This window comes from Coffea arabica, chromosome 1c (genome assembly GCF_036785885.1).
Source record: "Coffea arabica cultivar ET-39 chromosome 1c, Coffea Arabica ET-39 HiFi, whole genome shotgun sequence".
NCBI lineage: Eukaryota > Viridiplantae > Streptophyta > Magnoliopsida > Gentianales > Rubiaceae > Coffea > Coffea arabica.
This window is the reverse complement of record NC_092310.1, coordinates 2,793,370-2,808,333: the sequence shown is the minus strand read 5'-3', so window position 1 is coordinate 2,808,333 and position 14,964 is coordinate 2,793,370. Positions and strand designations below refer to the sequence as shown.

At 38.5% G+C, this 14,964-nt stretch overlaps 1 protein-coding gene across 1 annotated transcript; it reads left to right on the top strand.

The window, feature by feature from the left end:
• Window positions 1-4,594: 4,594 nt before the first annotated feature.
• Window positions 4,595-6,482, top strand: LOC113726264 (UDP-glycosyltransferase 74G1-like). Its single transcript, XM_072047959.1, has 2 exons — window positions 4,595-5,280; window positions 5,586-6,482. The coding sequence occupies exons 1-2, from the start codon at window positions 4,648-4,650 to the stop codon at window positions 6,306-6,308; spliced, it is 1,356 nt and encodes a 451-aa protein (XP_071904060.1). The 5' UTR covers window positions 4,595-4,647; the 3' UTR covers window positions 6,309-6,482.
• The last annotated feature ends 8,482 nt before the right edge of the window (window positions 6,483-14,964 follow it).

The following is a 14,964-nucleotide window of genomic DNA, read 5'->3' as shown; positions in this document are numbered from 1 at the left end:
ATATAGGAATCCCATCTAATGTTTCTTCTAGATCTTCTATTTCTGAAGTCTTAAACAGATGATCATAGTAAGAAGCAACCTCCTTTCCCACCTCTTCTTCATTCATAGTCCATTTTCCATTAGACTTTCTCAAATTCTGTAGCCAATTCCTCTTCCTCGTTCCTTTAACCATTGCATGGAAGAGTATTCTTGTTCCCCTCATTCAGCCATCTCAGTCTAGATTTTTTATTCCAGTAAGCTTCTTCTTCATCATAGGCTTCTTTCAATTGTTTCTTAGCCTCCTGCATTTGTTGTTTCTTATTGTCAACATTTAGTGCCTTGATGTCCTCAATCTTTTTTTTGCATCCATTGATCTTTTCCAGTGAATTCCCTTTCTTACTGCTATTCCATTTTAGAAGCTCAATTCTGCAGTTTTTGATCTTCTGAGTCACTTGGTACCATCTAGTTCCTTCACTTGGAATGTTCCATGCATCCCTGACTACATTCTCTACCTCCTTGTGCTGAAGCCACCTTTTATCAAACTGAAATCTTTTTTTCCTTTTCCTTTTTTCTTTCTGCGTTTCCAATATTAGCATGCTATGATCTGAGGCAATAGATTCAATGTGCTTGCAACTAGACCATTCAAGGGTACATAATCCCCTATCAATTCTTTCTTTCACTTCTCCTTCCCCCTACCAATTATTACACCATGTCCATGGCTTCCCCTCAAATCCTATGTCCAGAAATTGGTTATCATTTATGAGGTTCCTAAAATCCGGGAGACTCCTATCATCTCTAATTCTCCCCCCCCCAATTTCTCATTATTTGATGCTATGTCATTAAAATCTCCCATTATTATCCATTTCTTTCCCCATATAGCTTTTCTTCTACCTATGACATCCCATTGTCTCCTCCTTATCTGGTAATCACTACTAGCATATATACTAATGAACCATCAACTCTCTTTTTCCTCCTCATCTTCAATCTTAGCCTCTTTAGTGAATGTTGTCCCTACTAATTCTGTTATCTTGACTTCGTTCCTCCACATCATTGCCATGCCCCCTAACCTGTTCATGGCCTCTACCACAAACATATTATCCATATTCAAAATTTTTTTTAATTTTTATGTAATTTTTCCTATTTTTCGTTTCACTAAGAAAGATAATACTTGGGGAGAGGAGTTTGCTTTCCTCCTTCAAGTGGGGAGCTGTCAAGGGGCTCCCAGCACCTTGGCAGTTCCACATCAGCACTCTCATGTCTGTTTGAGAGACCAGATTGGGCTGGTCCCTTCCTTCCTTAATTCACTAGCATTGCCCCTATCAGTGCTCTCCTTTTTGTTTCTCTTATTGGGCTGATCAGTAGAGTCCAACTCAGACATGATTTCATGCAGCATAAGAATCTTCCTTTTGGTATGGACACCAATCCCATTTTCCGAATTCTGGATCTCTTTCAGTGGTCTCCTACCTCTTGCACACCTGTTGTTCAAGGCCCTTGTTTTCCTTTCCCTTTTTATTTCCACTTCTTTGGATTTGTTGTTTCCCTCATCCACCTACATATCCATGTTCATAGGCGAGACCTCATCCTGTTTTTTACTATCCTCACCATTCCCTATGCTCCTTAGTTCTGAAGAGGTCCCCTCATTTTTTGCTTCCTCCTCCTCCCCTCCCTCTACTGGTTCTGTCATCTTAATTAACTCATTCCTCTCCACAACTACATCCCTTATCCTTTCAGTTATCTGAACATCAAAGTCGTCCCTATGATCTTGCTGAGCATCATGGATACACACACCTTGTAGTGATTTCTGGCCTTGCCTCTAGGTTTCTTCAGTTGTACCCAGAGGTTTATCCCTGCTTAGTTCACTTATGGGAGAACTTGCCTCCTGCCCTATATGTTTCCCTAGTCTTTTCTTTGATCCACTCACCATTTTGGAACCCCCATACCTGTCTATATGGGGTATAAGTGCTGGAAGCAAAGCCTTTTTGAGGAGAGCCTTTCCCAGTTTGAGCTCTCAATCATGGCCCGTATTGATTTTCCTTTTGCCCTTTTGCTGATGGTAATATCGTTCGTGCACTTCTTTTCACTACGGCCAATAATCCCACTCTTATAGCAAAAGTCAGGGACTCTCCCATATCTAAAGTTTACCCATTTCAGAGCTCTGTTCATCTTCACAGTTGTACCACTTAACAAAGGTTGAGTCATATCAGCTTTTACCAGTAGCTTAATGTGCTTCCCTTCCTTTCCTCCAGAATTAGAAATCAGCACCTCCTTGAATACCATCCCAATTTTCCTCCCTACTTCTTTTGAGATCCAATGAATTGGAAGATTCCACACTTGTACCCATAGTGAGGCAAACTTAAGAGCTTCCATGCTTTCTTCAATTCCTTTCTCCCAACTATTGAGTACTAGAATTTGGCTATCTATCACCCATGGACCACCGTTCAGAATTCTTAACCTATCATTTTGTTCAGGGATAAAGAACTGGAATAAATTTGGCCCCAACTCTGTTACCGATAATTCTTTTGGGTACCCCTAAGGCGCTGTGACAAAGTTCTTAACCCCAGTAAAATTAGCCATTGTTTCTCCTCTTATCTTCCCAATAATGCTATTTGAACACTCAGACACTCCTGCATTAACATCATCCAGCCCTATCCACGGCCCATTCTGTTCTAAACTGGACAAGGTGAAATTTTTTAACACTTCCTCTAGTTCCTCAGCCATGAGATCCAAAGAAATCTAGCGGGATTCCTCTAACTATTCCCAACCAGTGAAAAGAAGTTGAAAAATGAGTAAAGAAAATGACTCAAGCTACACTCTTTTCTACGTAAATACGCCACCAGATAGGCATAATACAACCCTAACCATGCAAAAATGCAAAATTTAAGGTATAGTAGAGTGAATCATAACTGTTATACCTGACTGTCTTGCTTTCCGAGAAGGCCCACTAGAATTTAACACCTTTCTTCCTCACGCCTTTTAGTCTCCCTTAATGGAGCTGGTCAGCCAGTCTGAGACATCTTTAATGCGGACCTATTAAATACTCCTCGGACTTCAATGTGTGTCGGTCCTCTGTTTTTCGAATTCGGTCCTACCAATGTTCCCTGTCTTTACATTTGTTTGGTTTTCTGGTAAAGATCTGTTGTTGTTTGTGGAAGCGCTACTGTTCGTCTGGGAAAAGTTTGTGTTTTGAGTTTGAATCTGTGAATTTTGACTTTTGCCGGGCTGTTGCTCCCACCTAGTGGAGAGGAAGCTCTCAATTTAGAGAAAGAAGGCTCTCACTTAGAGAGAGAATGCCTTGAGCCATATTGAGAGGGCTGCTAATGAAAATTCTGCCCTCTTTCTTTGAATGTTTATGCACTTTACAGCTGTGAATAATGTAGCAGGGCTATCAAGAACGATGTAAGAACATTGAGCTCAAGTTCCAGACATGGTTGGAATTCTTACCTCTGATTAGATTGATAAAAGGAGAAGATCAACGTTGATTTCTTATTAAATGTCGACATTTATTGTGTTAGTGCCGATTGAGAAAAATCCAACCTGATCCAATCAATAGCTATTAGAGGGTAGCTAATTTCAAGATTGTAATTTATAAAAATAGCCATTGTTCTCTGAAATAGCGGCAAGGAAGCAACCGCTCCAAAAGACTTTTACTAGTGTGTTTGTAAATTATTTAAAAATTTTCTTTATGTTGTATTATAAACACGTTTTTTAAAATCTTTTTAATTTTTCAACAAATTTTATGTATCATATATCTTGCATTTCAAAAAAAATACTATAATGTTATTATAAAAACTTTTCCAAACAATCTTCAATGAAAATAATCTAAAATATTGGCTTTTGGCGAACACAACTATTCCAACTTTGGATATGGGGCACAACTTTAAAAATAATGATTTGATTACGATGTTTATGCTTTTCTTTCTAATTTTACCTTCACAAATTCAAAATTTAAATCTGACTGGTAATATGTATTTGATTATAAAGAAGGGTTATATTAAAAAAAAGATTAAAAAATGTTTTGACTGTTTTAACATGATAAATATTTTAGGATATCTTTAAATAAAAAATATGATATTTTTAATAAGACGGAGAGAGTACGATTACGCGAGTTGGTGGCCGAGGATCAAATATATTATCCTTGTAAATTGGTATGTGTACGATGATATGACAAAGAAAATATTTTAGATGCCAAAAAACAAAGCCTTTATACATGAAAGACAACATGGGAGGCAGGTCAAGAATTTCGCAGATTCCCTATGTAAATGTCACTAGCACAAGAAAGATTGTACGCTTGAGGATATTTCTTGCTCTCTATTAAAACTAATTTATTCAAAATTCAAAATAAGTTCAGAATAGCTGACAATTAACTTTTACGAAAGTGGTACAATTCAGGGGTTGAACGATAATTTTTGAGACTTTAACGGCGTATCCACATGCATTTAAGATGTGTTTCTTATGGGCCATTAAGTCTCAAGGCACCAAAATTGACCGATCAGATAAAATCTTATATACATCACAACTATCCCAACTTTGCATTGGTCCATGGCGATGGACAGCACCACCTACTGCGCTATATTAAATTCTAATGTCGTGTTTTCTGCTACAAGTCCCATGCAAAGGTTTTGGAACCTCCAAACAGTGCATTCTCAAATTTCTTGGTTATAGCAATTGATGGAAACTCACAGAGCTCATTGCCTGATATTGCCATATCCCGTCCAAGGTCACATAAACCCAATGCTCCAATTTGCTAAGCGTTTGCAACATGAGGGCGTCAAAGTCACGTTTGCTACAACCAAGTTCTTGTTTGAAACCGTGGATGAAGTCTCAGCTTCTATCTCAGTGGAGACCATCTCTGATGGATATGATGAGGGAGCAAATGGCATTGTACAGAAAATATACTTGCCTAGGTTTCAAAAGGTTGGCTCAGAAACTCTGACTGAGCTAGTCTTGAAGCTTCAAGATTCGGGCCGTCCTATTGATTGTATCATTTATGATGCATTCTTGCCTTGGTGTCTAGATGTAGCCAAGGATCTTGGCGTACGTGCGGGTGTGTTCTTCACTCAATCCTGTGTTGTCAATAACATCTACTACCATGTCCACAAAGGGCTTTTGAAGCTTCCTCTAGAAGCGACTGAAGTGGACATTCCCGGTTTGCCACCACTATTAGCTTCAGATCTGCCTTCTTTTGTTTCTAATCCTGGTCCATATCCAGCAACATCTCAGCTGGTTGTGCATGACCAAATGGAAAAAATTGAAGAAGCTGACTGGATCTTCTTCAACACATTTTACAGGTTGGAGGAGAAGGTAAGCGTACTTCAATACGTCTTTTTTATATTTTCTTATTTTAATAGGGAAATTATTAGATTTAAGAAGCCCGGGAGGGAGAATGAGAATTTGAATTTAAGATTTCTAATTTTTGAGAGCTGAATTTTTGTACTAGATCAAGATTCCCTCCGGCCAATATATCTAATAATACCTACACATATTACAGTCGGGAACCTGAGTCCTTAATGACCATGCCAGTTAGGTGTTTGTTAACTAAAAACTAAAAAAGTGGCATTTTGTCTACTACTATGAATTTTATTGGTTTTGTATTACATATTGCTTAGGTGATTCACTGGATGGCAAAAATCCTACCGGTAAAGACAATTGGACCAACTATTCCATCCATGTACTTAGAAAAGCGCCTTGAAGATGACAAGCAGTATGGTCTCAATCTTTTTAAGCCAATGACTAATGCTTGCATGTCATGGCTAAATGAAAGGTCAATCAGTTCAGTTGTTTATGTATCATTTAGAAGTTTGGCAAAACTTGAAGTTAAGCAGATGGAAGAATTAGCATGGGGCTTGAGAGCTAGCAGCTATCATTTTCTCTGGGTGGTTAGAGAATCAGAGTCAAAGAAGCTGCCAAAAGACTTTGTTAAAGAAACATTTGGCAAAGGACTAATAATCTCATGGGGTCCTCAGCTTGACGTTTTAGCCCACAAATCTATAGGCTGCTTTATAACTCATTGTGGGTGGAATTCAACATTGGAGGCCTTAAGTTTGGGAGTCCCGATGATAGGAATGCCACAATGGACAGATCAAAGCACATATGCCAAGTTTGTAAAGGACATTTGGAAAATGGGAATCAAGGCTCAGCCTGATGAAAATGGAATTGTTAGGAGAGATGTCATTGGTCAATGCATAAGCATAGTGATGGAGGGGGAGATAGGACAAGAGATTAGGAAAAATGCAAAAAAGTGGAAGGATTTGGCAAGACAGGCTCTTGAAGAAGGGGGAAGTTCAGATGAAAACACTAAAGACTTCGTATCCAAATTGATTCAATCATGAAGAGACAAAAGAGTGTATTTTGTCCTTTACTATTTTTTTTTTTGGTTTTTGGAGGGGGGGGGGTGGTTGTAGGAATTGATTTGTCTTCTTCATAAATAATCAAAAGACTAGCAGGTATTTGTCAATTGTCACCTGGCAATTGTTGTGGAAATATGGAATTCCTGATGCCTTGATGTCTAGCACATGTTGTCCGTGTACACAAATTGAATCAATATTAATAAAAGTGTTTGCAATCAGCTAGAGTATCATTTAGTTATATAAATTGTATTTTGACATATGGGTAACAAAGTACCTAGTTGTGTTGGAAGAACGAATGGATTAGGTGGTAGAAGAGGAGAAATTATAAGTAAAAGATTTCGGATTTCAGACTTTCAATTTGCAAAAAAAAAAAAAAAAAATTGTATATCCTTACGTTTGTTGCCTGATTCTTTTATTGCTGAAATGAGAATAAGGAAAAGGGAACCAAAGACAAAAAAGAATACTAGGAAGTTTAGTTAAAATGGTCAAAAGATAAAAATAATTAACCCTAAATTCAAGAAACACTCTTAAAAAATAAATAATAAATATAGACACTAAAATAGCATACATATATAACAAATTTTGTCCTTCCATTGAATTTGTGTTCCAAATTTAATCTCATCCCATTGATTTAAAATTGAACCATGCCCATCATGAGTTTGTACTTTATTATCACAATTATTTAATCACCACTATGATTGTAGAAAACCATGCCCATCTTAAATGAAGCTTTTGCTTTCATGTTTCTGATCTGCTTATTTTTTGGTTTTTCCAGATACCCAAGGCGACAACCATATTTGTCAGCTTGCAAACGGGGAGTATAAACACTTATTTATTTGAGACCTCAGGCTGGAATCCAGGGCCATCCTTTGAGTACCTTCACCTTCGTGACTATGTATATGAACGTGTGATTGGTTTTGGATACTACTGGGATCGGGACATCATTGATACCTTTGCGTTATTTTTGGTGGATGCTCGCTTTTTACACCCTGCAGTTGCTAGTGCTTTAGCTTTATTTGTGCATCCTGATGAATTTACTTTCCTAAATCTAAAAGCTAGATCTCGATTGGGAAACTCGTTCATTGTTCTGCGGTCATGCTTCGTTTAAATTCTGATATAATCATTTGAAGGATATAGTGTGTAAGGAACTGGCATTGCGATTGTTCCTATTTGAGTAGCTCCATGCAAACAAACTACTTCCTAAAGAAGTACGGTCAGGATATTCTAGGTGGCAAATTTTGTGTTAGTTTGTGCAAGGCTGCTGAAAGGAAGATGGTTCTTTGATCAAACTGTTCAGAAATTGTTCATTTAATCACCGACTTTCCTCCGCAAAATCTCTTTCTAATCAGAAGAGCCGTGCTTCAATTTTTCTATTATGAATGTTTCAATTTTTCTATTATGAATGTCCTTTCGACTTTTTAGTTTTTACTTTTTGAGTCGTTAGGAGGAGTTGGGAAATGGACTGCCAGCCTATGATTAATTAATAAAAAGAGCTTATGGTTAATAAAAGGAATGAACATGAGTAAAAAACTAACAATTTTTTTAAACCCCTATATATATATATGTATATCTATTTTAATTTCACATAAACAGTATATTTAAGCGAAAATTAAATAGAAATATATTACATGCTATTTGTATTGTCCATGTGAGATTAAATAGATATATAAATTAGTTTTAAAAAAAGTTATTCATACACATGAACAATGAGAAATGAAAAAATTTATTTTGTAAAATATGAGGGATGAAAAAATTCATTTTATGAAATGTGAGGGACGAAACAATTCATTTTGTGAAATGTGAGGAACAAAAAAAATTTATTTTGTGAAATGTGAGAGACTATGGATTGAATTATGTAAATTTTGATTTGACAATTTTGCCTTTAAAAATGATCACGTGCAAGGCACGTGGTGGATTCTGACAAAAAACAAGTCGAAAACCTAGATAGGGACCAAATTTAATCAATATGAATTTGTAAGGGACGTAAAAGTACACTTTTAAAAGTAAAGCACGAAAAAGTCATTTTGTAAAATGTGAGGGACTTTTGAATGATTTTCCCTTTAAAATTTGTATTCATAAATGTACACGATCAAATTATATACATTCGGACCACAAATTAATACGCACGACTTCTTTTTTCTTTTTTCTGTTTTGATAAAAATGGTAATTTTATTCCGGTATCTGCACTAATGATGGTAAGTACATCCAAATATGACACAAATGCATAGATCTAAAAATCAATTGATACACCGGATCTGGAGAATAATAAACTTATTTTATTTTATTTTATTTTTGGGACAAAAGCTTGATTTTACATTCTCTTCATTAATTAATGTTTCTAGCAACCAACTCATGTTGGCTAAATTGGTAAGAATGTATGCTTGTTCTAAGTAATGTCCTTTCCTGTAATGATGACTTGAATTGAAAACACCAATACTTTTCTTTACCAAAAAGAAAAAAACTAATGCTCCTAGCATGCCCTTCCGACCAATTTTCTTTGGTATCTATCAAGCAGCAGGGTAGATGCTTGAGGAAAGATAAAACATTATATTTATTTCAAAACATGAGAGAATTATGCTGCAAATAATTTTAAATCTTCCAAATATAAGAGTTGTATTAGAATAAGGAAACTAATTCCTATTGAAAATTAATTTTAGGTTTCTGGTTAGCTTATTTGTCTATAAATATTTATTAAGCTTTTGGTAGCAAGACTAAGCAACACACAAATTACCTGAGATTTTTTAGAAAAATATTGAAAGGAAAATACTCAAAGTTCGTCCAAGAAAATAAGAAAAAATTCACGTCTCTTATTTCTCTCAGTTGGGTGGATTTTTCATATTAAGAAACTAGGGTTTATCTTGTAAAATTTATGTGATGTGTTTTGGCAATAGTTAGCACTAATCTAGCAAAGTTGATTCAATCTGGGAGGTTCTAACTAAGGAAGTTAGCACTAATCTTGCAAAGTTGATTCAATCTAGCAGGTTCTAACTAAGGAAGTTTATGTTGATTACCATTAGAGGCTAGACCCGTGTGCGGTTACATAGATCTCTTTGCCGTCCTATGCTTCAAATTCCATCGCTTTAAGAAGATTTTCATGGGTCGAAAAAATCTTGTGAAACAAACTCTATGTCATGTGAACTTAATCGAAAGACGATCTATTAAGGGATCAAAAATTTTAATTTTTTCGCTGTGCATGCTCGTGCGATTCCCTACAGCTATGTGTCAGGCAAATGCAACGTTCCTTTTTTTTTTAATTTACACTATATTCTAGAAGAAGGGAAAAAAAACAAAGAAAAATTCAAAAGCAAAGTTGGTGTTTTCAGATAGTAAATTATTTGAAATTCCTTTTTTATTACATTATGCTTAAGCACGTTTCTAGGAATTAATAATATGCCTAAAGTGGTGGATCTTATACATGATGGAAGCTGGAGTTGGCCCAGTGGAAGAAGAGTTATTGACTGGTGAGGTGAAGGAATTTCAGGCTGTAACTCCAAGTACTTTCTTGAGTCAACTACACAGAGATGATCATGTGTTATGGACTGGGTATTCTTTTTTGTCTAGCCAAGCAGATTGACTTTTGCATTTTACGAGACTTTATCCACAGGAAACCACAAAAGCCGGCAACTCTTGTGGTTCCTGAGGAGCCTAATAAACTACCCAAATCCCCCTCCCAAGTTCGATGTGGGACAAACTTAAGCACTCAAGGCTCACACGCACTAAAGAGAAACGCACACCCCAAGCGGACAGTCTGTCTTTTTTGTCTAGCCAAGCAGATTGACTTTTGCATTTTACGAGACTTTATCCACAGGAAACCACAAAAGCCGGCAACTCTTGTGGTTCCTGAGGAGGCTAATAAACTACCCAAATCCCCCTCCCAAGTTCGATGTGGGACAAACTTAAGCACTCAAGGCTCACACGCACTAAAGAGAAACGCACACCCCAAGCGGACAGTTTGTCTTTTTTGGACTGGGTATTCATCAGGGGTCTTTCTGTCAGGTCAGCCGTGAAAAAAATATTTCCTTCCAGTGTGAAAGCACAATGCAGTAGGTAGTTTGGGGTAAGGTTGTACTATATTCCTTTGTGTTGTGATTACTAATGAGGCAACGGCTGACTACTAAAGATAGATTAAGGAAATGGGGTATTTTGAAGGGAGAACTGTACCAATTGTCCCTCATGTAATACAGATGTGAAAATTTAATCCTTCAAAATAAAAATAATTAATTTTAATCCCTAATAAACAAAAAATAATCACCTTTGGTTCCTTTTCATTTTTTCGAGCAGATTTCCCTAATAAACAAAAATACTAGTACTAGTATAAAGTCCTTTGCGGTTCAAATTTATCCTCCGCTTTCATTTCTTAGACCATCAAAAACCCCTCCACAAATAGCAATGCCTAGTGGCCAATAGAACTCCCTTGACGCCACAGCATGCATGTCTCCAAAACGAAACATCCCCCCCCCCCCACAGCACTACAACAAATCTCAGGCAAATCCATTGCAAATTCAGCACCAAAACTGTACCCAAAATGTCAAATTTTGTTCCTCCACCACTTCCCTTGACCCCTACCCACTCCCCCTCCCAAAAACGCCTCCTTGCCATTCCAAAATCCAAACAAACTCCATTACATCAGAATTTTGTCCCAGTTCATTTGCCCCGGAATGATAAGAAAACCCGGGACCTTCCAAATTTGTCTGACTGCCATGACTGTGGCCTTTGGATCGATTATAGTAATCCCAAATGATAGGTTGCATTTTAGTGGGTATTTTGGGCGTTATTGCATAATTAATTGACTGAATATTTTCGTTAATTGGGGGGATTTTACTAATATTCTGTTTTGGGTGCTAATTGCAGGAATGGGTGCCGAAAGTGCTTAAATTCAACTTTTAGAAGATTCATCGTACGTGGGGCCCGCTGGAGAGAAGAAGAAATCTAACTGTAATAGATTTTATTTTAATTTTATTTTCTATGGGAGGAAGTCTTGTTTTTAATGGTGGGAAGAAATCCCTTCCCGAAAATATCGGACACAAAAACAGAAGGAAGTATTTAGACTTCCGTAGGGAGGCTTAGGTTATTATTCCTTTTTCTTACGTTTTGCTGGGAGAGGCGGCAGCTTTGGAGAAAAAAGCTTCCTCTCTGGACTTTTGTATTTGTTTTTTTCCATCTATGGTTGACGGCATGATTCTGGTGAACTTTTCATAAGCAAAAACCGAATTGAAAAAACCTGGGTCGTCGTGTGTCTTTTGCTAGCAATCAGAGGAGACAAGAGCCTCCATTATTGACTCTTCCATGGCTGGTTGACCGAAATTGGAAGAACAATAAGAAGCAATTGAAACCTTTCTCTCGTACGTTTGTTTTGTGAGGGACCAATATGGGCCACCATTGTTGACCACTTGCAATAAGAAAGAAAGCAAAGAAGGCCGCAGTTGTGGACTTCTGGACATTGCCTTCCATTTCGGCTTTGACCAAATTAAATTGAGAGGGATTGAACGAGAGCTAATTTCTTGCGTTTGCTGTGATTAAGGAATCGATGGCTTCTTCCAACCCTGTACGCGCAGCCTGTTCACTAATGGGGAACTAAACCCCTAATTCTAGTCAAGGGGACTACTGACGATTTGGTTCAGCCATTACTGTGAGATCGAATTTATTTTAACTATTTCCTCCATTTATTAATATTTATATATTTCCGGTTTCTAATTGTTATAGCCTTATATATGATTGATTAGTGCGCAATAATTAATTGTTTATATAGGCTATTTTGCTATATAGGGGTAATTAAATCCGTAATTGTTCGTTATCTCTATTCCAGTAGCAACTGGCATAATTGGATTTGTGTCAGGGGAATATTTGATCTGGCTTGAATAAACCCTCGTAGCGTGTTTGTTGGTCAGGATTGGGCCTTTCTAATTAATAATGCATTCTAAAAATTAAATCCTACGGTCGTACCTAGGGTTGTTTTCGGGTTAGAGAAATAGCTAACGGTCGTACCTTAGCTATCGACAAATTAAGGAAGGGTTGGTTGTTTATCGCGTGCATGACAACTATAACCAATCTATTAATAAATGTTGGAATTATTTTTGCATCAATGATCAGCGCATGAACCATTTCTGAAGTATACCCTTGGCTAGAGTTTCTCTCAGTTATTTCTTTTAATTAATTATTTTCTGCATTTAATTTGTTCAGTTGGCATTTAATCCAAACCCCCCCATTATTCTTGATTTGAAAAGAAACAAATATCTCTCCAGTCCCTGAGGAGACGACCCTGCTTACCACTGTCTACTAGTTAGGGAATTCAGTTAAATAACTAATTCAGTTATATCGGATTAAGCAAACTCTTCGGGAACAGGGTGAATCAAGTAACCCATTGCACACCTAGAGTCCCTGCTCCAGTACTCGAATTGATTACTGACTGTTTCAGGTGGTAGTTAGGATTTATTTATTATTATTGCACAGGTTCGGCACCTGTCAATTTTTGGCGCCGTTGCCGGGGACTGGCGTTTGAATTATTTGTTTCTTTTTGAATTCAGTTTTTATTTTGTTTTATTTTATTTTTCTTTTTCTTGGTATTTTTGCTAGTTTATGCCCCGTTCTTCTCGCACAGGTGACTTGGTATACGATCCTGAGGTTGAGAAGGAAGCGCGTAGGCGAAGGCAAGAGACCAAGAGACGAAAAGAAGGGCACTTGTTTTCTGCAAACGAGTCAGTAGAAAACGAATTTAGCATGGCCAACACCCAGACATTAAGGGAGCTGGCTACCCCAGACCTGACTCATCAGCCCTTGTGCATCACGTTCCCAACTCTAGCTGAAAATACCTCTTTCGAGCTGAAATCGGGATTGATTCAGCTCCTGCCTTCGTTCCATGGTCTTTCTGGTGAAGAACCCCACAAACATGTCAAGAAATTCGAAGTAGTCTGCTCTATCATGAAACCTCCTGGGGTCACTGAGGAGCAAATAAGACTGAGAGCCTTCCCTTTCTCTCTCAAGGACGAAGCGAAGGATTGGTTATACTACCTACCTGCAGGTAGTATCACCACGTGGGCACAATTGAAGAAGAAATTCCTGGAGAAATTTTTCCCCGCATCCCGGGCTGCAAGTTTGAAGAAGGAGATTTGCAGCATCAAGCAGTACTCCGGGGAGTCATTGTACGATTTTTGGGAAAGGTTCAACAAGTTGTGCGCTAGATGCCCACAACATCAGATTAGTGAACAACTGTTGATCCAGTACTTCTATGAGGGACTCCAGTCAACTGACAGGAGTATTATTGACGCTGCGAGTGGAGGAGCCCTGGCGAACAAGACACCGAGGGAAGCGTGGGATCTTATTGAAGCCATGGCAGAAAACTCTCAGCAGTTCGGCTTCCGTGATAGCAATCCTACCCGTAGAGTAAATGAGGCAGAGACGTCATCCATCCAACAGCAACTGTCAGAGTTGACGTCTGCAGTCAGGCAATTGGCCATGAGAGACACACCGCGAGCAAAGGTGTGTGGAATCTGTACTAGCATGGACCACTGCACGGATTCGTGCCCCATTCTGCAAGAGGACAGGGCGGAACAGGTAAATATGGCCGGAGGCGTGCCCGCGCCCCGCAGGCAGTATGACCCGTATTCCAACACGTACAACCCCGGTTGGAGAGACCATCCCAATCTCAGTTATGGGAACAGGCAACAAGGTTCATTCCCGAATCGTCCACCAGGATTCTACCAGCAGTGGCAGCCAAAATCTCAACCATCATCCTCAAATTCAGGGAGCTCCTTGGAGGACCTAGTCAAGAACCTGACCACGACTACTACACAGCTTCAACAGGAGATCAGATCCTTGGCCGCGAATACCGCGCAACTCCAACAGGACACCAAAGCTGACAAGAAGGACCAAGATGTTCGAATAAGCCAACTGGCAACTGCCATCAACCGCTTGGAGTCTCACGTTTATGGGAAACTGCCATCGCAATCCGAGATAAATCCCATGAATGTAAGTGCCATGACGCTGAGGAGTGGCAAGGAACTGGAAGGGCCTACAGTGAAAAATTCAAAAAGCAAAAGTGAGGAGGAGATAGAAAAGAAAATTGAAGAGGAAGGACGTATCCAAGAAGATCCTAAGGTAACATTCACCTCTCCACCCACTACTACATCTAACTTACCCCATTTTCCTTCCAGGTTGGCAAAGACAAGGAAAGTAGAGAAGGAAAAGGAACTTTTGAATGTATTCAGGAAAGTAGAGATTAACATCCCCCTACTGGATGCAATCAAGCAGATACCGAAATATGCCAAATTTTTGAAGGACCTGTGCACCCACAAGAGGAAGCTAAGAGGAGATGAACGAGTGGCGGTGGGAGAAAACGTGTCAGCTATGCTCCAGAGAAAGCTCCCACCAAAATGTGGAGACCCAGGTATGTTCACCATTCCCTGCAAGATAGGAGGTACTCCCATTAGGAAAGCAATGTTGGATTTGGGGGCGTCAATTAATGTTATGCCTAAGACAATTTATGCATCTCTAAATTTAGGCCCGTTAAAAGGCACAGGCATCATAATCCAACTTGCGGACCGTACCAATGCTTACCCAGAAGGGTTAGTTGAAGATGTTTTGGTATAGGTCAATGAGTTAGTTTTTCCTGCAGATTTCTATGTCCTAGACATGGGGGATG